This window comes from Spermophilus citellus, assembly GCF_964194105.1.
Source record: "Spermophilus citellus genome assembly, chromosome: 3".
In the NCBI taxonomy this organism is placed as follows: Eukaryota; Metazoa; Chordata; class Mammalia; order Rodentia; family Sciuridae; genus Spermophilus; species Spermophilus citellus.
This window is the reverse complement of record NC_138184.1, coordinates 25,547,984-25,568,523: the sequence shown is the minus strand read 5'-3', so window position 1 is coordinate 25,568,523 and position 20,540 is coordinate 25,547,984. Positions and strand designations below refer to the sequence as shown.

The following is a 20,540-nucleotide window of genomic DNA, read 5'->3' as shown; positions in this document are numbered from 1 at the left end:
CCAAAACATACCCTTCACTGCTAAAAACAAAGAAATCCTGAATAAATTAGGAAACAAAAATTACCAAGTAGATGAACATGAAACAAAGAGGAAATCCTCATGGTAAGAAGAAATGAAAGAGACATTTAAGAGGCAGAACAGTAAATCTTGAGAAATAGAACCAAGACAATGCCCAAATGGGTAGGGGGCTCATTTTTAAATTTACACCTAAACATAGACTGGGCTAATTTAAGGCTAGGTACTCTTTTAAGTGTGACCTTTAATAAAGCCAGAACACAGGGAAGATCGATCACCATGAAATATACTTAACAAAAGCAAGCTAATTTAGCTATGTTAAAATAAAACATGATTGTCTTTAACATGAGCACATTTTTAGGAGTAAAAGGGATCATTACGTAATAACAAAAGAAAAAATTCATCAGGAAAATAACAATCCTGAATATGTATGTTCCAGTTACATACCTCCAATCACAAAGAATTGTAATTCAAAGGGATCATTAGAACTACAGGGCCCCCACTAGAAACTATCACAGCTTGCTAGACAGCTTCCAACATACAGCCTGTTACTTTTGTGTTTTTAACATTTTTAGTTGTGATTGGACACAATACCTTTATTGTGTTTGTGTAGTTTTTTTTATGTAGTGCTGGGGATCAAACGCAGTGCCTTATGTGTGGTAGGCAAGCGCTCTACCACTGAGCCACAACCCCAGCCCAGCCTGATAGTTTTGACCACCATCAAAGGATGCTAATTTGCAGATTAGCTGATATGAAGGACCAGTAGAGTGCCCAAGTGAGGTACATTCTCTCTCTAATACCTAATGTGTTCAACAGGGTGCTGGATCTTCTTTTGGGTAGTTAACGGTGAAAACTGGAGTTTTCCTCAACTGCCAGATGAACTGAGTATTATGAATCTGTCCAAATAGTTCTGTGAAATTTTAAGGGATTGCAAGTGAAAGATATTAATGTCTTGGACCTTATTTAAGAAGTCTCTGGGGAAACCCAAAGACTTCTAAAGGGGGACAAAAATCTTGAAATAAGCCAAACAAAACACTTTATTGTAGGAGAGCAAAAAAGAATTACATCCAACTTCTCTTTAAGAAAACATGCATGCAAGAAGATAGAGGAAGTGAAATATTTAAAGTATTGAGAGAAAACCCCACCAACCTCCAATTTATATCAGGTGATATTACCTTTCAAAAGTAAAATAAAGACTTTCTTAGACAAGAATTAAGAAACTCTTAATTAAGGAACTCAATATCTGTGTTCCAAGAAATGTTAAAAGAAGTTCTTCAGAGAGAAAAATGATATGCGTCAGGAACACTAACCTACAAAAAGCAAGAGAATGAAAGTTATATTTTTAGAGAGAAAATAAAGTGGATAAAATTGTTAGAAAACGAATAAAAATTGATATTAAGTTCAGGCACAAAGAAATTCAGTCAGCTTTACTTTGTATGACTGTAACATCTATTTTGTTCAGTGTGTCAGTTCTCGATTAGCTAATTTAGCATTACCCCTTTTAACAGTTACCTAAGAGGCTGCCATTTAAAGAGTATTACTTTGACATAAAATCACAGCCAAAAATATCTTTGAAATTCCCACTCAGAATGGTCCTCAAAATTAGTTTATAAGCCACTGAAAACTTCTTTATAGACCCGTTTTGTAAGCTTAAGCAAATCCCCTAACTTAACAAGGCTTATTTTCTTCACTTGCAAAGTGAGATTAATAATAGCAACATATTATCTATGCTTGTGGCAATATGTAAATTTTCTTATTTAGAAATTAGTTTTAAGAATACAAAATATAACCATAAAAACTTTTTTCTTTAGAGATTTTATTTAGGGGCTTCTTTATAGAAGGAAAATGTATTTTTCATTTTTGCTTGTGTTTTTGTGTGTTACCAGGGATCAAATCCAGGGCCTTGTGCATGCAAGGCAAGCACTCTATCAACTGAGCTATATCCCCAGCCCCCGCCTTTTAAATTTTACTGATTCTTTAATTATATATTATAGAATTCATTTTTATATAATTACACAAGCCTGGAATATATTGTATTCTAATTAGAACCCCATTTTAACAGACGTACAGGATGGTGGGATTCATTATGGTGTATTCATATATGTACCTAAGAAAATTATTTCAGATTCATTCCACTGTCTTTCCTTTTCCTACCCCCCCTCTTTCCCTTCATTCCCCTTTGTCTAATCTACTGAATATCTATTCTTCCCCTCTTCTCCCTTATTATGGATTAGCTTCCACATATAAGTGAAAACATTTGACCTTTGGCTTTTGGGGACTGGTTTATTTTACTTAGCATGAGAATCTCCAGATCCATACATTTACTTGCAAAATGTATTTATTCTTAAGACAATCTCAAGACAAGAAAATACATGTAGAAGAGTGGATCTTCTAGATACAATTCAATGAGGAAATTAATAGACTTCCCCCCCCAAAAATCAACCTTCAAGCTGAACAAATTGGACAAAACAACCATTTCAGTACTCTGGAAATTAACCTGAGAAACATTTATGCTTGAAAACACTACTGCATCACAGATAAGAACAGTGTGATTCCATGGTATTCTGGTCTGGAACCAGCCCCAGCTTAGTCTGCATGGAGGTAGTACCTCTAAGGTAGACGCAACTTGATGACTGGCAGCTCTTCTGTCAGAGTTGAAGCGCTCTCTTGATTACAAATGGTGGACAACACCTACACCCAGTGACACTGTGAGTAGAAATGACTTTTTCAAGACTAGCCAACAAGAAAGGATCAAGAGTGCCTCTATAGCCTGTAATTTCAGTCCAGACTGAGATAAAAATATCCTGGCTGAAGACACACACATGCACAACAGAGACAAAGAGGCCTTTGCTAGTCAAACACTTCTGGCCAACCTTGAGAATACACACAAGAACACAGAAGACTCAAAAAGGCCTGGTTCAGGGTTGGGCATGGTGGCACACACCTGTAATCCCAGCGGTTCAGGAGGCTGGGATGGGAAAATCTCAAGTTCAAAGCCAGCTCAGCAAAAGTCAGATGCTAAGCAACTCAGTAAGACCTTGTCTCTAAATAAAAAACAGGGCTGGGGATATGGCTCAGTGGTCAAGTGCCCCTGAGTTCAATCCCCGGTACAACCCCCCTACCCCCCACAAAAAAATGCTTGGTTCAAACTGAAATCCAGGTAAACTGGAAAACAGAACTTTGAAAATGCTCATTTTTAAATTCATAGAAGGATTCTGGTAAAGCAAAGCCTTAGTGGCTCCTGATATATAAGCATAATCACTAGTTTCACTGGCTGAGTACTCAGAGGGACATAGAGTAACTCCTAGGAAACCAGACTTTAAAATAAAAAGAATTTAAACAACCACAAAAAAAAAAAAAAAAAAAAAAAAACAACTTAAGCAGAGAAATCACATCAATGACTACCTACCAAAGGGGAGAACAAATTTCACAGATTTGTCCCAGGCAAGTTAATGAAGGGGGGTTGAAAAAAATTAGAATACTAGCCTTCAGAGAAAAAAAAAATCAAAATCCAGAGTTTCTACAAAATTGCATCTAAAATTTCAGGTTCTCCAACAGAAAAACAAGAGATTTGCAAAGATAAATGAAAAGTGTAGCCCATATTCTGGAAAAAAAAAAAAGTGCAATCAATTAGAAATTATCTGAGTGTTCACAGATATTGATTTAGGAAAGATTTGAAATCATTTACTATAAATAAATTATGTTCAAAGAATCAAAGGAAACCACATTTAAAGAAGTAAAAAGAAGATAAAGAAGCAACAAAGGGGGCTGGAGTTGTGGCTCAGTGGTAAAGTGCTTGGCTGGCATGTGTGAGGCACTGGGTTCAATCCTCAGCACTACATAAAAACAAATAAAATAAAGGTACTGTGTCCATCTACAACTATAAAAAATATATAAAGAAAAAGAAGCAACAAAGATTCTTAATGCTGATATAAAAACATTTTAAATAGAACCAAAAGGAGCTGGGCACGGTGGCGCACACCTGCAATGCCAGCGGCATTGGAGGCTGAGACAGGAGGATAGTGAGTTCAAAGCCAGCCTCAGCAACAGTGAGGCACTAAGGAACTCCGTGAGACCCTGTCTCTAAATAAAATACAAAATAGGGCTGGGGATGTGGCTCAGTGGTTGAGTGCGCCTGAGTTCAATCCCCAGTAACCAATAAAAAAGGCCCAAAGGAAATTCTGGAATTAAAAAGTATGATTACTGAGCTAGGTATGGTGCACATACCTATAATCCCAGCAGCTCGTGAGGCCAAGCCAGGAGGATCATGTGATCAAAGCCAGCTTCAGCAAAATAGAAGCACTAAGCAACTCAGTGGGACCCTTGTCTCTAAACAAAATAGACCTGGGGATGTGACTCAGTGGTTAAATGCCCCTGAGTTCAATCCCCAGTATCAAAAAAAAAAGAGTATGATTTCTGAAATGAAAAATCTACCAGCAGAGTTTAACAGCAGGTTCAAGATGGCAGAAGAATCATTAAACCTCATTAAGCCTAAAGATAGAATTATCAATCCAAGAGATAGAGAGGAAAAAGATTAGAGCCTCAATTTGCTTTTCCTTCCTCTTATTTTATATATACTTCTTTTATATAAATATAATATCAATCAGATTGCCATTTGGACTCTGGATGTGGGTGGGCAGGGCCTGAGTAGCCCCAGGCAGGCAGCAGACTGGGTGTTCAAGGTAGAGATAGGTTCTGACCTCCCAGCTACCACAGCACTTTCCCATTGTTCAGCAAGGTCCCACAAGGTCATGGTCATGGAGACCTAGCCATGCACAGTTTGCTTTTCTGGCTTCCTCCATGCTTTGTAGCCAGCCTCACTCTCCAGTTTAGAAGTTCAAGCCTGAGATAATAGTGTATACTCTATATCATCACTCCGATTCTGCTCTAGATCTATAAAAATTTAGTGGAGCAATACATATACCCTCCAATTTCCCCCTTTGTTAGTCATATACAGACTAGAAAATCCAACCATAGGGCTAGGTTTGTACGTAGCTGAGCTCAGCGGTAGAGTGCTTGCCTAGCATGTTTGAGGCACTGGGTTCAATTCTCAGCACCACCTATAAATAAATTAATAAATAAAATAAAGATCCATCCACAATTTTAAAAAGATTTTTAAAAAAAGAATCCAATCGGGGCTGGGGTTGTGGCTCAGTGGTAGAGCATTCGCCTAGCACAGGCGAGGCCCTAGGTTCGATCCCCAACACTACATAAAAATAAATAAATAAAGATACTGTGTCCAACTATAACTAAAAAATTAATATTTTTAAAAAAAGAATCCAATCATAAAAATGAAGGCAAAGTAGACAAAGAATGCAGACATAAATGGATTACCAAAAAAATGACCAATACATCTTTGATAAAAAGAAAAACTAAAACAATTTTCCCCATGGATCTCAATTATTATTTTTTTGGATCTCAATTATTTTGAAAATGAATCTGATAATATAAAGTAAAGCACTTTCTTTGTAACTGTTTCTGATTTTTTTCCTCTGAGACATAAACTCAGGATAATTAAGATATTTACCTGACACTAATTAAGATATTTACTTGACACTAATCAGGAAATACATGGTATTTATATTTAAAATGTATTTTACTTAATGACCTTGTCCCAGAGTTCTTTTTTCCTTAAAATGGCTATCATTTCTATTGTTGTAGTTTTAATAATCTGAGTAAATATAAGGTTTGTGCCAGCAGACATTTTATTACTAAATCAGCACTTAAAAATCCTTAGGCCTTTAGCATTCATTCATATGAATTTGACTACTATTTGTTCTAATTTCTTTAGGTTCTACTTTGAGTGGAGTTCAATTTCACTGTGAAATAGTACAAATGATGATGTGAAACATAAAGATATAATTACTGTCCAACACAATGGAGCAGCTTATCCATGAAAGTAGTAATTACTATTCTTTGCTCTGAGGACGACAGAAATGATAAGGAAATAGGGGAAAACTTCTTGGGGGGAAAAAAAGGCAATATCTTTTACATAAATGTCTAATATATATTATAGAATTCTAATCCTTTCTCGATTCCTTTGAATCCCACAAATGTATTAAACATTCAGTTAAAAGAAAAATTTCCAGACTGGGGTGGTGGCTCAGTGGTAGAGACCTTGCCTGGCATGTGTAAGGCCAGGTTGAATCTTCAGCACCACATAAAAGTAAATAAATAAAATAAAGGTATTGTGTCCATCTACAACTAAAAATAATTTTTAAAAAAAACAAAAAAGAAAAATTCCCTTCAGGCATTGCCATCCACCGTCTTCATTGCTGCCATCATTCAGTTTCCCAGTTGTTTATTTAAGCCCAAATGATCTTGCCATTATTCTAAGAAACTTCAACCATCACAGAGATGATCATGCAATGCACTCCTTCTCAGTTCACTAATGCCACCTCTACAGACCTCCTCTTCCACCACCCCTTAGTCATCTCCTTCCTCAGTTTTTTATCTTGTTTTCATCAAAATGCAGTCAAGTACAAAATTACTACTCTCTAACCATAACCTCCTATTTTTCTAGGAAACCATTCAATCACTCCACTAAGACTATTCTTTGACTTCAATGATGTGTATGTATGGAAGTAAGTACATCTCCAATCAACCAACCCATCTTGACTTTCCATCAGCCCATCCTATTTTCCAGATTTTAATCATAATCTGACAACCTCATTCCCTCTTGCCCCTCTATTCTACAAGTTGACCAAGACCCAAACAGCATATCCTTTAGCCAAACTAAGACAAAAACTGAAAAAAGGGCATTCTGAACAGATAAAAAATTCAGAATAATCAAAGTAGCAGTGAAATCCCAAAGAAAAACAGGCAAAAGTCAGAAGCAAACATTTCACAAGAGGAAATACCAATTATTCCATACAAATCAATATTTAAACTCACTAATAATCCAGAATATTAAAGTTAATACCATTCTTCCTTCATCAAAATTAGCAAACTGAAATTTTTTTTTTGAGAGAGAGAGAATTTTTTGTTTTAATATTTATTTTTAGTTTTCAGTGAACACAACATCTTTGTATGTGGTACTGAGGATCGAACCCAGCGCTGCACGCATGCCAGGCAAGCGCGCTACCACTTGAGCCATATCCCCAGTCCCGCAAACTGAAATATTAATGGGCAAGGCTAGCACAGGTCCAATGAATTCTACCGTTTACATAACCTGCTAACAGGGGCATAAATCTGTACATTTCTGAAAAGATGTGGCAATTTTTTTTTTTTATAAAATGTTTTCCCTTTGACTCCTTGACTCTTTATAGAAAGCTAGATTTTAAAAAAATAAAAACCACAGAGGAAGATGTTTATTACAATGTTGATAACAATATAAATAGAAAATATTCAGAGAATGGGCCCATATAACATGTAAAAACCTGTCATATTACACTCAGAATCTTAACTCAGGAATGAAATAGATTAAAAACAAATCATGGTGCCATCCCAAATCTAGGGATTTATTCCAATCCCCAAAAAAATCATATAAATTTTACACAACAGAATATTACTCAACATTAAAAGAGAATAAAATTATGGCATTTGCAGGTAAATGGATGGAGTTGGAGAATGTCTACTAAGGGAAGTAAACCAATCCCAAAAAACCAAAGGCTCAATGTTTTCTCTGGTAAGTGGATGCCGATACATAATGCGGGGAGGGGCATGGGATGAATGGAGGAATTCTGGATTGGGCAGAGGGGTAGGGAGGAAGCATGAGGATAGAAACCATGGTGGAATGAGATGGGACATCATTACCCTAGATACATGTATGACTACACTAATGGTGTGACTCTACTTCGTGTATAACCAGAAAAATGAAAAACTGTGCTCCATTTATGTACAATGAACTGTAGTGCATTCTGCTGTCATGTGTAATTAATTCAGGCAAATAAAAAAATTTTAATTATATAAATTTACTTTCCCCTGCTCCTTCTCTTTAAATACAACTAAAATTCCCAGACATAATTCAACAATCACAAAAGAACTCTGAAAAGTGAAAAGAGAAGAGCAGAGTGTTTAAGGGCCTTAGGACATGAAAAGCAACAGGCCATTAAGTTTCCTAAGCTTTCTTTTAATCTTCTACATCCTAGACTGGGCACTTGAGGGCTCTGAAACTAAGAACTACAAGCATAGGTCAAAAAAAGGCCCAAGCATGCTTTCTCTGATCAGAGAAGCAGTGAAGGGGCAGCCTGGCAAAGTACTAACAGGAGGCCTCACCCTGGACTCCACAGTTGCGAGAGAGCCCACTATTCCAGAACCAGAGTCACCAATGAAGACCAACTCAGAAAACTTTACACCCTGCCCTACCCCAAGGGCAGCAGGTAGGCCCATACCACCATCAGTAGCACAGCTGGCATCTCACAGCCCTCCAATTCAAGAGCAGAGGGCAAACCAGGCCTAGTATCTACCAGCCTTCTGTCAAATAGCAAAGGACAACAGTAGGCCCAGAGTGTCCAAACACTCCAAAGAGCACCAAAAAGTGGCCTAAGGAAAAAGACTTCCAATTCCCATAGGACTGAATGAGAACTCCACCTGCACAATATGGTAATCCACATAATGGGCCTGGGAAAGTGCTCAAAGACTCCTGTACCCAGAATCTATCACTATTCATTTAGCTATCACTATTCATTTAGCAGTGCCAGAACCAGGTTATGTTATCTATTTGAAAAGAAAGGGAAAAAAAGTTTTAATAAAAACAGTGCTATTTTACAAAGAACTTTTCATAATTTGGGAAAATACTGGAAATAGAAAACAAAACAAGTAACAGACAAAATTATATACACATCATTATCTTAGATACTTTTAAAGCACATAAAAGAAAAATGGAAAACAATGTTCCAAATGTTATTAGTAACTGCCTCTCAGTAAAAAATTGCTAATTTTATGTTTTCTGATTTTATTGAAGTACTTATAACTTTTTTAATACTCACCAGATGTATAATTAAAGGTCTAACCACAATGTACTGAAACTATTGATACAAAGTGCCTTGACAACAATTAGAGCTATGAATAATTCTGTAGAAGAATGAGACTGGCCTCAATAACATGATACAGCACTGCTATCTATCCAAAAGATAGAAGTATCATCTTTTATATACCTGTGAATCTGCCCATTTTTATGCAGGTATTCCAACCCTTCTAATACTTCTCGAAGGATCGTAGCAATGGTAGGTTCATCCAGGACTCCACTTTTGTGTTCCCCCTTTGCCACGATGTGCTTAATAATATCCAAAACAGAACCTGAAAACAGAAAACACAGTTCATGAAAAATTTTTAACTTGTTCAGTATAATTCAGATCCATTCTGGAATCAAAACACATTTAAACCTTTTCATAAAATTAATTATGTAAGAAAGGAAAAAAGAGTGAACATGAGGAAACAGAGAGACATTTAAAAGTAATCATTTATTCTCAATTCCAATCTAAAACACAAAGTAAATTGCTATCATCCGAACAGTATGTTAGACCAGCATCTCCTTTAGACCTCTAATGAGAATTTGGAAGAAGTAGGGAAAGAGTTTTAACCACATCTGTATACTTCCTAAGTATGAGGATCAGATTTGTATACAAAGTAACTTAAACACTTAAATTTTCTGATTAATAAATTATAGAAATAAAATAGGTAGAGACAAACATGAATAACAATGGAAGTTCTCTTTAAATAATACCCCAGATGTCTTATCAATCCTATTCTTCCCAGGATAGAAAATAAGCTTCTATTAAAGAACGAGAAGAGAGAGAGGAAAAAACAGTAATTTAAATCACAGAATGTTGACTACAAAAACTGATAATAATAATTATTTTTAAAAAAGCATGCCAGAGATTTGGTTCCTAAGGTGTCTGGAATATACTGACCTATAAAGATCATAGAACCAAAACAAAACAATCCTCACTATTAGAAACTATGTCAAGAAGTCTGAAACAGAAGACAGACTATACTAGAAAGATTCAATATCCATTTTTTGGTACAAAACCTCAATGATCAAGACTAAAAATCACTTACTCAACCCTGCTGAAAACATACCCTATTGGATGGTTTTATTTCATTCACTTAAAAAGAAAACAATACTAATTCCAAATACATGGAAAGAAGTGGTCTAGGTAAGATCCTCAAAACCACAAAGGGGGACTGGGGGTATAACTCAGTGGTAGGACACCCTGAGCGCAATTCCCAGAACTCATGAAGGACTGAATTTAAATTCACTCTAGCTCCCACTTAAAATACAATAACTTGATAAAGTTTATTTTTAAAAGGAGGGGGCATAAATCCAGGATGAACAAAGAGAACGGGAAAGAGATTTTTTAATAAGGTTGTGTGGCAGGAGGGGGGGAAATGGCAACAATATTATAGAAGAAAGAAAGCAGAAATATAAAAAGTAACTGACTAAACAAAGTGAAAAAATTTTACTTTCAATGCCTGCAGAGAAGGTATACATTTAAGAAAAAGTGATCCTTCTGGAGTTCTGGCTCCAAAAAGGCCAGAACTATACACAAATACCACATAAGAAGTGAGAGGGCAGTGAAGGAGAGGACTGAAAACGAGAAAACTATTTTTATCTTTGGTTTTCTTCACTGTACTGGGTATCAAACCCAAAGCCTCGAATGTGCTAGGCAAGCACTATACCACTGAGCTATATCCTGAGTCCTAAAACTGGTTGAAAATTCAGATGAAAAAGAGTAAGATTCTTATATCTTTCCTCCCCTATGAAAGCCTCAGTTAGTTTATTTTCTCAAGATGATAAACCACAGAGGCTCCAAATTCTAGACAGTGTTTCCCTTTCTTGTTTTATTGGTACCAGGGACTGAACTCAGAGGCACTTTACCACTGAGCCATATCCCCAGTCCTTTTTACTGTTCTTTTGAGACAGGGTCTCCCTAAGTTGCTAAAGCTGACCTTGAACTTGCAATCCCTCCTGCCTCAGTCCCCTGAGTCACTGGGACTACAGATGTGCACTGTTGCACCAGCTCAGACAGCACTTCCTAGCATATTATCAAACTAGTTCTTTCCCCTCTTATTGCTGAGATTCACATGTTTGTGATATGGAAGCAGGGAGGCCTAAGGGAGAAACTTGGTTCAGTTTAGTTTAATCAATCACACATTGATCCCTAAAGCAAAATGATTACACCAATGGGCCATGTTTCATTCTTCTGAGAATTTCAACCCACATAAAAGTAGTATTTACTGCTTAGCAAGAAGACACTTATATAATCACTGAGCAAGCTGCATGTTTGTAACTTTAAGGATATCTAAATTAGGGAATGCCAAGGAAAAAGTTCCTACTAGGAATTTAAAATTAACAGTTTTTTAAAAAATTAAACAACAGCCAGGAGTAGAGGTAAACACCTGTAATCTTAGCAGCTGGGGAGAGTGAGGCAGGATGCTCGCAAGTTCAAAGCCATCCTCAGCAACTTAGCAAGACCCTAAGCAACTTTTCAGGAAGACTCTGGCTCAGTGTAAAAGTGTCCTTGGGTTCAATCTCTGGTACCAAAAAAAAAAAGAAAGAAAGAAAAGAAAAATTAAGCAGTGTATTTACTTAACAATTAAGCCCCATTATATTCAAGATCTCGTACTGGGTGCCACAGAGTATGACAAGAGATATATGACATGACTGCGTACTTTCAGGGAATTTCCAGACTGATAGCTCAAAGAAAGGAAGCTACAAAGATCTTAGAGCACATCAAAATTATTAGTTCTGGGTGTGCATGGCAGTATTTGTGGCTGGTGATGCAGTTTCTTGGTCTCTGAGATCCCTTCCTGGGTCCCTTCAGTATCCGCTGCCATCGAAAGACTCCAGGCAGCTTGAGCTCTTTAATGAGGCCGGGTTAAGAGTCTTGGGGTTGCTGTTCAGTGGTAGGAGGCAGGGCCCTCCCTACAAGGGCTGGTCCCCCCGCAAGGGCCCTAAAGGAGACTCCTGTGCTGTGGGACGACTTGTGCCTTTCTTTTGTGGGTCTCGCTCAGAAGAGAAACAGGGTTTCTTCTGTGTGACCTAGAGGGCACCGATAAGCGGGATGGAACCTGTGACCTCTAGGGACCCCACTAGAGATGGGTCCTATGACCTTCAAGCCCACCCCTGGGTTGGGACCTGTGACCTCATGGGAGACCCGCTTCAAAAGGCAGGATGATTCCACAAAGTAGGAGAAGGGTTTACAGCCACAGCAGCTCTTCAGGAAGATGTCCTGGGAGTTTTTATGTTTTCTACTGGCATCATAAAACTGGCAGGCTACCTTGTTAGCTGCAAGGAAGAGCATCTTAAGACTTTCCAGTTCCTGACAACTACCACTTCCTGTGTCCCTGGCCCAGCATGTAGCAGAAGGCTATCTGCTGTTCGTTGGTGTTTCAGCAGCAGTGATCCCAGGATGCCAGAGCTGAAATCCCTTCTGTGGCTACTAGGCTAGTATGTGGCACCTGTGTAGTATGACATGGATACTGAAAATGAGAAGTAAGGCCTAACCTGACCATGTTGACACTAGTGAGAAGTGAAGCAGAATTTGTATCTTAATTGAGCAGATTTGAAGCCTCACGTACTTCTAAAAGGAATCAGCAGTATCTTGTTCTTGGCCTGGGCCAAGAACATATATTTAAGAGAACTTTCTGGGTCCAGGTTTGGGCCCCATTTTTTTCTGCCTCCAGAATAAGCCTGGCTGAAGGGCCTCAGGCCCTTCTAGCATCTCCCAAATGAAAAATGAGATATTCAGGGGCTGGGGTTGTGGCTCAGAGGTAGAACACTCGCCTAGCATGCATGAGGCTCTGGGTTCGATCCTCAGCACTACATAATAGTAAAATAAAGATATTGTGTCCACCTATAACTAAAAAATAAATAAATATTTGTTTAAAAAATGAGATATTCAATAAACATTGTTTTAAATGTGTAAAAAAATTATTAGTTCTATATTTTGGAAGAGTGTGAAGGAAGAGCTCCTTTTCAAAATTTTAAATTTTCAAATTAATTTCACATCATCCAACAATCAAAATTAAGAGTAATGCACATCCCAGTGTAAGTCCAAATCAGGCATCTGAACAAGGAATAGACAAAACTCTCCCTTCCTTGGTATAACTATTTCTTTTCCATTTTAGTCTCCTTCCAACAATAATTTTATAAGTGGCAAATCTTCATCCTTAATTGACAGGTATTATTTCTAGAGTCCCCCCAACCCTTCTTATCTGTTTGATTTTCCTGGCATCACAAGATGCTACAAAGCACCAAACTCAATGATGGTGCTTGTAATACTTGCTCCTCAAATATCAAAATCATACAATTTAAATGTTAACTAAGAGAAAGTTGAAGGTAAAGCATGCTAAAGCAAAAGGAAACTACAGATTATCATTGGTGACTTTATTAATATCTTTTTTTTTTAAAAAGTAGAAACAACTGGGAAAGTTATAATAGTGTAGACAATATTGTGTTCTCAAGCACAATCTGAAAAAAACAAATACTCTGCTAGGATAATCAGATCTTGAACTCTAACATATGAAGGAATTACTTGGCAAGTAAGTAAAAGATGCAGACCCTAAAGACTGTCATTCAAGATATCTGAGCCCAAGAAGTGCTTTTTCAGACATTTTAACAACCTATGCTACTTTGATAAAAGCTGTCCACCACTAAAATTTAAGCATTTTTCAAAATAAAGGCAAATAAATCACATGGAAAACTAAGGGGATTTAGTAAAAATTCTATAACATAAAGCAAAAAGTTAAAACACATATCTATCCCCCCCCTCCAAAATTATATTCTATGTCTTCACAGCCTGTGGCACAGAACATTTAAAAAACAATGCGATGCTAGGTGTGGTGGCACACACTTGTGATCTCAGTGACTAGATAGGCTAGATCCTGTCTCAAAAAATAAAAAGGGTTGGGGATGTGGATGAGTGGTAAAGGACCCCTAGGTTCAATTCCCAACACTCTACCCCCCACCTCCAACCAAAAAAAACTGCAAAAGCTTTAACTGTCCAAAAAAATCATTATGATAAAATAATACTGACAAAGTAGTGAAGTACTGGCTGGCTTAAGATTCCTGTTAAACTGACAATTACAACTCAAATTAATTACTCAGTCAACACATTAATTTCCTCATTTACTTTTATGAAAAGGCACTCTGCCAGGCAAACAGGCACAAGCCTGTAATCCCAGCTGCCTGGGAGTCTGAGGGAAGAGGACTGCAAGTTTTAAGGGCAGCCTGGGAAACTTAGCAAGACCTCGCCTCAAAATCCAAAAAACTAAAATGGCTGGAAAGGAGTACCCCAGTTTCATTACCTAGTAAAGGGAAGTTTTTTTTAAAAAAAAAGACATTCTTCAAATACAAAATTAACTCATTTGGACTGAGGCTGTAGCTCAGGGGCAGAGTGCTTGCCCAGCATGTGTGAGGCACTGGGTTCCATCCTTAGCACCATGTAAAAATAAACAAATAAAGGCATTCTTTCCATCTACACCTACAAAAAAATTTTTTTTTAAAAAATCAACTCATTTGATTTAGTTAAAAGTGTCTCTACTATGAAGTTTTAAATCTTTAGGCTGGGTTTCAAAGGGGCCAAAATTGGCTTGGTTAATTATTCCATTTCAGGCCCCTAGAAGGTGCAAAAGTTTAAAACCTTCCACTGTTGACTGAACCTTCAAAACTAATCTATAAATATCTGGTACCGGACCTGGGTTCTGTGTAAATCAAGGAAGTACTCACACTTTTTATCTCTTAGAAAATGACAAACGTTTGTGGGATTCCTAAATAACAAAATACTCACTCTCTAGGACAGTTCATTTAAATTAGATTTCTTCATCTCTATATACTACAGATACTTCTTTCTCTTCTTCTCGTAAGTTTTCTTAATTATCTGGGTTTCTAAAAAAAATCTCACATGACAGTTTGGTACTTATAAACTATATGAACAGCTATTCAGACAAAACATGCTTCTAATTTCTAAAGATTCATTAGATTACTAACAAATCCCAACATTCAACATCAGGGTTTTAACTAGCAAAATATAAGAATATTACTGTTATAAGAAAGCATTATGAAATAATTGCAGTACTGACATTTAATGAAACTTTTTGTTTTGTTTTTGTGCTATTGTGGATTGAATCCAGGGGTATTCTACCACTGAAGCTACATCGCCCTTTTATATTTCATTTTGAGGGTTGACTAATTTGCCAAGTTTGGACTCAAACTTATGAATCTCCTGCCTCATCCTCCCAAGTAACTAAGATTACAGGCAATGTGCCACCACATCCAGCTAACTTATTTAACCATGATGTTCACCCAGTTGATGATTTAAGAGTGTCAGTTACTATTTATTTTACAATTTAGTTTATTAAATTCTACATTAGTACAATGTTGCTAAATCAAAAATATACTTTTGTTTTAAATACTGTGGCTAAAGAAGCTGATATAAAAGAAGATATTATATTCATATTTGCATTTTCTGGTAATTTATATTTTTTAAATTATTCAAAGAGATTGTCATAGCCTCCCCCAAAGGTCTTCCCAAATCTTCCTGTGGCTGTGGCACCCAGATATCCAGATTCTTGAGACACTCCACACTCCTCCATCTTTATTCCATCCCTCTTTTGTAGAGTGTCCTCTATCTGGATCGCTTCTCCCATCCTTCCCCTTATACTACCTCCATCCCTCATTTCACCTGGCTAATTATTGCTTATTCTTCTAAGTCTCAGCTGGATGTCACCTCTTAAGGGAAGTCTCTGTTAATCCTAGTGCATCCATTACCCCTCAATAAGGTTAGGCTCTCCTGTAGCGTATTCCCATGGCACTTGGTACTTCTTCATGGCACTCTACACACTTGTAATTACATGGAGAGCAAGGAACTATCTATTGTATTTACCAAAGTAGTGGTGTTCAATAAGTATTGATGAATAGTGTTTTTTTTAATTGGTTTTATTTTTTAAATACATGACAGCGGAAATGAATAGTGTATTAGCTGCACTATAAACCCTCATGTAATTTCCTCTACTTAAAAAAATTTTAAGATGTACTTGGTTCTAGCTTTTTGTTTCCCTAAATATTGCTTAATATATCTTTTCTGTTTAAATGTTTATTCACTTAATACTAACAAAAGATTTCATTTTCCAAAAAAATGCAAAAATTTTAATATTTAAGAAGTTTAGATGTAAAGATTACGTTGGTTCTTAAACATGTAAATATTATGAGTTATGACTGGAACATGATTGAAAATTATCCTTCAGGAAATTTCTGACTATAAGGATGGAAAAACTAGACACTACCCAAGGAAATCAAAGACCAGAAGGGACAAGGAGCTATTTTTAAAAGGCATTTCACCCATCTACATGTCCACCCCTTCTGTGATCAGAACATATACTCATTAACAAAAGAATAGGAATCTTTTTTTTTTTTTTTAGTTATAGTTGGCCATAATACCTTTATTTTACTTATTTATTTTTATGTGGTGCTGAGGATCAAACCCAGGGCCCTGCACGTGCAAGGCGAGCGCTCTACCGCTGAGCCACAACCCCAGCCCGGAATAGGAATCTTTAAAAAAAAAAAGAAGAAGAGTCTTTCTGCTTAGAAGTAGCAGAAAAGATGGGCTAGCATACAGAAGACAGAATTATGTATACAATTTATTCCTATATCAGAGAATTTTTCTGCAAAACATTAAAAACTCTGTATTATACATTTTTGTAAATTACAAATAAATTATACCACAGGTGATCAATAAGGAAAGATACAGTATTACCTAATGTTCCCATATCTGTCCATACAGAAAGAACCATGCTTGACCACCATCTTGAAAGGTGGTTGGTGTTAGCAAGGCTTCCAACCATCATATGAACAGGGCCTTTAACAAAGCAATCCAGTTTCTCCAGTGTGTCACTAATGGGATTGAAACAAAAAGGTGATTCTGGCTACACTGAAAAGCATCAAAATATAGCAAGGGAACATTACTACTTATGAATAAAAATTTCTTGTGCAACTCTTACATGTCAGCACAATAGTAGATGCTTTACATTTATCATCTTATTTACTCCTCACCAATACACTGAAATGCAGGAAGGTATCCTCATTTAACAGCCATGTTTAAAAAAACAAAAAAGGTTCAAAAGGTTGAAACAGTTTGCCCAATGACATACAATTGCTAAGCTGGAAAGGCGGAACTTATTCTAAAGCCTATCTTTTTACCTTTGGAGCTTCTCTGGAGAAGTACAATGTTCAGTGAGGGACAGTATTAAAATTACAAACTAAACAAATATGGATTTTTTTTCTGTAACTCTGCATTCTAAAATGAAAAATCATATTCCCTCACAAAATACATAGGCAAACAAAACCAACAGGCAGAAATGAGAAGCCTGGAGTGGCTCCAGGGCCAGCATTCCTGAGTCCTACCAATGTTGCCACATAACTCAAATCCAGGCCTGGCAAAAAGACTAATTTATCATGTGGCATGGACCTTCAGGTAACAATAACAAAATTTTCAATCTATTCATGCCCAAGTCCTTTCTTTGCAATTAGCAATATTTATATTTTATTGTAAGGATAAAGTAGAAATAATAGCATGTGTGTGTGTGTTGTATGTGTGTGTCTGTCTGCAGGATACAGCGCACATGTAATTATGGTAATATTGTGGACCAAGATCTTTTTGTAAGAGGAAAGAGATTCGAGCATAGTATTAGAGAAGTTTTATAAGTCTACAATATTAAACTTTGAATTAGAAATATGAATGTCAAATTATTATTTATAATGTATATTATATTTCCAAATTTTAGGAGCACCAACAAGGCAGTAGCAATGAGCATACCAAGTATAAGTTATGCTTTCTAAATATCATTCCCTAGAAAAAAATAACAGAGCTGCTTAGAGTATTAAATGATTCTGGGTCTGGAAAAAAATATATAAATGTCAACCTAAGAAACGTTCAATCAAAAAGAAAGGATGTAATCAAAGATCAGTGGGCTCATGTCAAAAGAATACAAGAGGGATCTTAAGGGATTTTCACTAACAAAATCTGGACACAAAGCAGCAAAGAGAACCAAGTACAACTGAGTGATACACTGCCAACATACAAAAAAACTTGAGTCATAATGATATGCAAAAAAGTGAAGGCCCAACACAACTAGAAAAAAGAAGGAGGAAAAAAAACCCTCTCATTTGCTACTGTTGGAGGTAATTTTTGAGCAACTTTTTACTCTGAAAATTGGTTTATAAAACCTGCCTTTTTCAGTTAAACTACAGTACAGATTAAGTACAGGGCATCAGTTGGTAAGGCAAAGTTCCTCTTCACAAAAGAATGACAATTTATAAATGCAAAAGAAATGATACAATAAGAAAAATCACATTTTAAAATCCTTGATGAACTGACGCAAACAAGGATTATTAATGGATGGTAAAGTCATTTTAAAAGACATGGGGGCTAGATATTCACACAGTGCCAGAGTATCATTTCAGAGATTACTTGCTGGATACAAAGGGAAAAAAAGTTAACTTTCCCATGGAGAGGTCTGGCTGTCATAATCTTAAGCAAACAAAATTAAAATCACTATTAAAGATACAACCAGACAGCAAACACTTTCTGACCTGATGTAATACGAAGTGTCCAGCATCACCTACAAAGTATTCTGCCCCAAAATATTTAACTTGAATTTAATAAAGTATTTACAGCTAATTTTCAAAAAATAGAGAAATCTAGATCAAATTAAACATCAACAAGAAGAAAAATCAAATAAATCCAGAATGTGAAACCTTCTACAAAATAACTGAATCAAGACTCTTCAATAAGCTTATGGCATGGAAGGCAGGAAGGGCAAGGGAATCATCCTAAATTAAGAAAGATTTAAGAGGCATAACAACCCAATGCAATGTGTGAAATCTGTCTCAGCTTATACACTAGCCTCTTTAACAGATAATACATTTTTGGTATCTCCCCAAATACAAATGTCCATGAAATCAAATCAGGATAAAAAGAAGGAAATTTTTAACTTTTCAACCTGTGGAACGGAACATTTTACTGCACACCACTCACCTCCACTTAGCAGCTTCATGACTAGCCACAGCTCATCTTTTACCACAAAAGATGTGTAGTAAGACACAATATTAGGATGATGGCACTGACTCATAGCTTGAATTTCTTTCTACAAACAGAAAACATGATAATTCATTATATGCAAGCTTAACACATACATTGCAAGTTAGCAAATACAGACAGGGATCCCAATACTGTCACAACCTTTTAGAAACTCCACAGCCCTGATCTCTTCAAGAATAATTAAGCCAAAAAGCCACTTGCCTTCCCACAATCCATCCCCAACCTACCCCTTTAACTCACTTCAGTAGTCATCTTTGAAACTTGAAACACACACTATACACCACACCCTGTTACAATACCACAAGAGTCCTCCACTGGGACACACATTTTTATTTCAAGGTGTCCTGAAAGAACCATCTTGGGAAATATGGTTTAATAGCCACAGAAAGTAATTACTAATAAACAGAGAATAGGGGTTTTTGTTTATGTGGGATACTTTAAAAATATATATTGTTTTACTCCCATTTTTGAGAAATAATTAACAATTCTCACCCTAAAGAAAAACATACTGAAACAGGACAAGGTTATATACTAAAACAGAGTAGAAACCTGAACCAGATATCTAAGCTTACTCTACCATAGATTATGAGTTTAAATTAGATTTGGTATGATAAAATGCCTTAGAAAGCCCAGGGTATGATCAGGGCCCTGTTTAACACCCTGGTTTCATTCTTAACTACTCTGACCCAGTCCTATGATCCAGCCACAGAAAACTTGAAATTTGCCATGCTTCTTCTAACTCTGGACATTTTGCTTCTTCCTTCTGATCTCACTCTAGATAAAATTTCCTCCCAAGTCTGTTAGGTTCCCTGTCTCTTATCTTCCAAGTACCATGTCTTTCATTCCATCACCTCATATAATGTACTGGATAGTACACTTTATGCTTATTCATCTCTCACTCCTAGATTAAGAGCCACATGAAGGCAAGTACTTAACAGTTGATTCCCAACCCCTGTGGAATTGATCATACCATACTATAACTGCCTATTTATTTTCTGCATCCCCCGCAAAACTGTAAGTTCAGTGAAAACTAAGATTATTCTTAGAACTCATCATTGCACCCAGCACACAGAACACCTTCAATAAATATTTGCTGAGTAAATGAAATCCAACAGCACTTTATGTAGCTTTTCATTTATTCATGCCCTTGCACAAGGTCCTTGATATCTGTTCAATAAGATACACAGTGTGTGAATTGCTCATAATTTCTGATTCATAAGAAGTGCTCACACAAAAGCCAGTTTTCTTTTTTCTCAGCTTCTACTTGAATATAAATTCACTTATATGGGGCTGGGGATGTGGCTCAAGCGGTAGCGCGCTCGCCTCGCATGCGTGCGGCCCAGGTTCGATCCTCAGCACCACATACCAACAAAGATGTTGTGTCTGCCGAAAACTAAAAATAAATATTAAAAAAAATTCTCTCTCTCTCTCTCTCTCTCTCTCTCTCTCTCTCTCTAAAAAAAATAAATAAATAAAATAAAT

General features: G+C 36.6%; 1 protein-coding gene across 3 annotated transcripts in view; it reads right to left on the bottom strand.

Moving 5' to 3' along the window:
* OXSR1 (oxidative stress responsive kinase 1) overlaps positions 1-20,540 on the bottom strand; it is a 97,417-nt gene that overhangs the window by 51,966 nt on the left and 24,911 nt on the right. For 2 of the 3 annotated variants that reach the window (XM_081285890.1, XM_081285889.1), the window contains 2 exons: positions 18,996-19,104; positions 9,114-9,255 (listed from right to left, as the gene is read on the bottom strand). In XM_081285890.1, coding sequence (XP_081142016.1) covers positions 9,114-9,255; positions 18,996-19,104 — 251 coding nt within the window. The remainder of the gene's footprint in view (positions 1-9,113; positions 9,256-18,995; positions 19,105-20,540) is intronic. The other variant, XM_081285891.1, reaches the window with a different exon arrangement.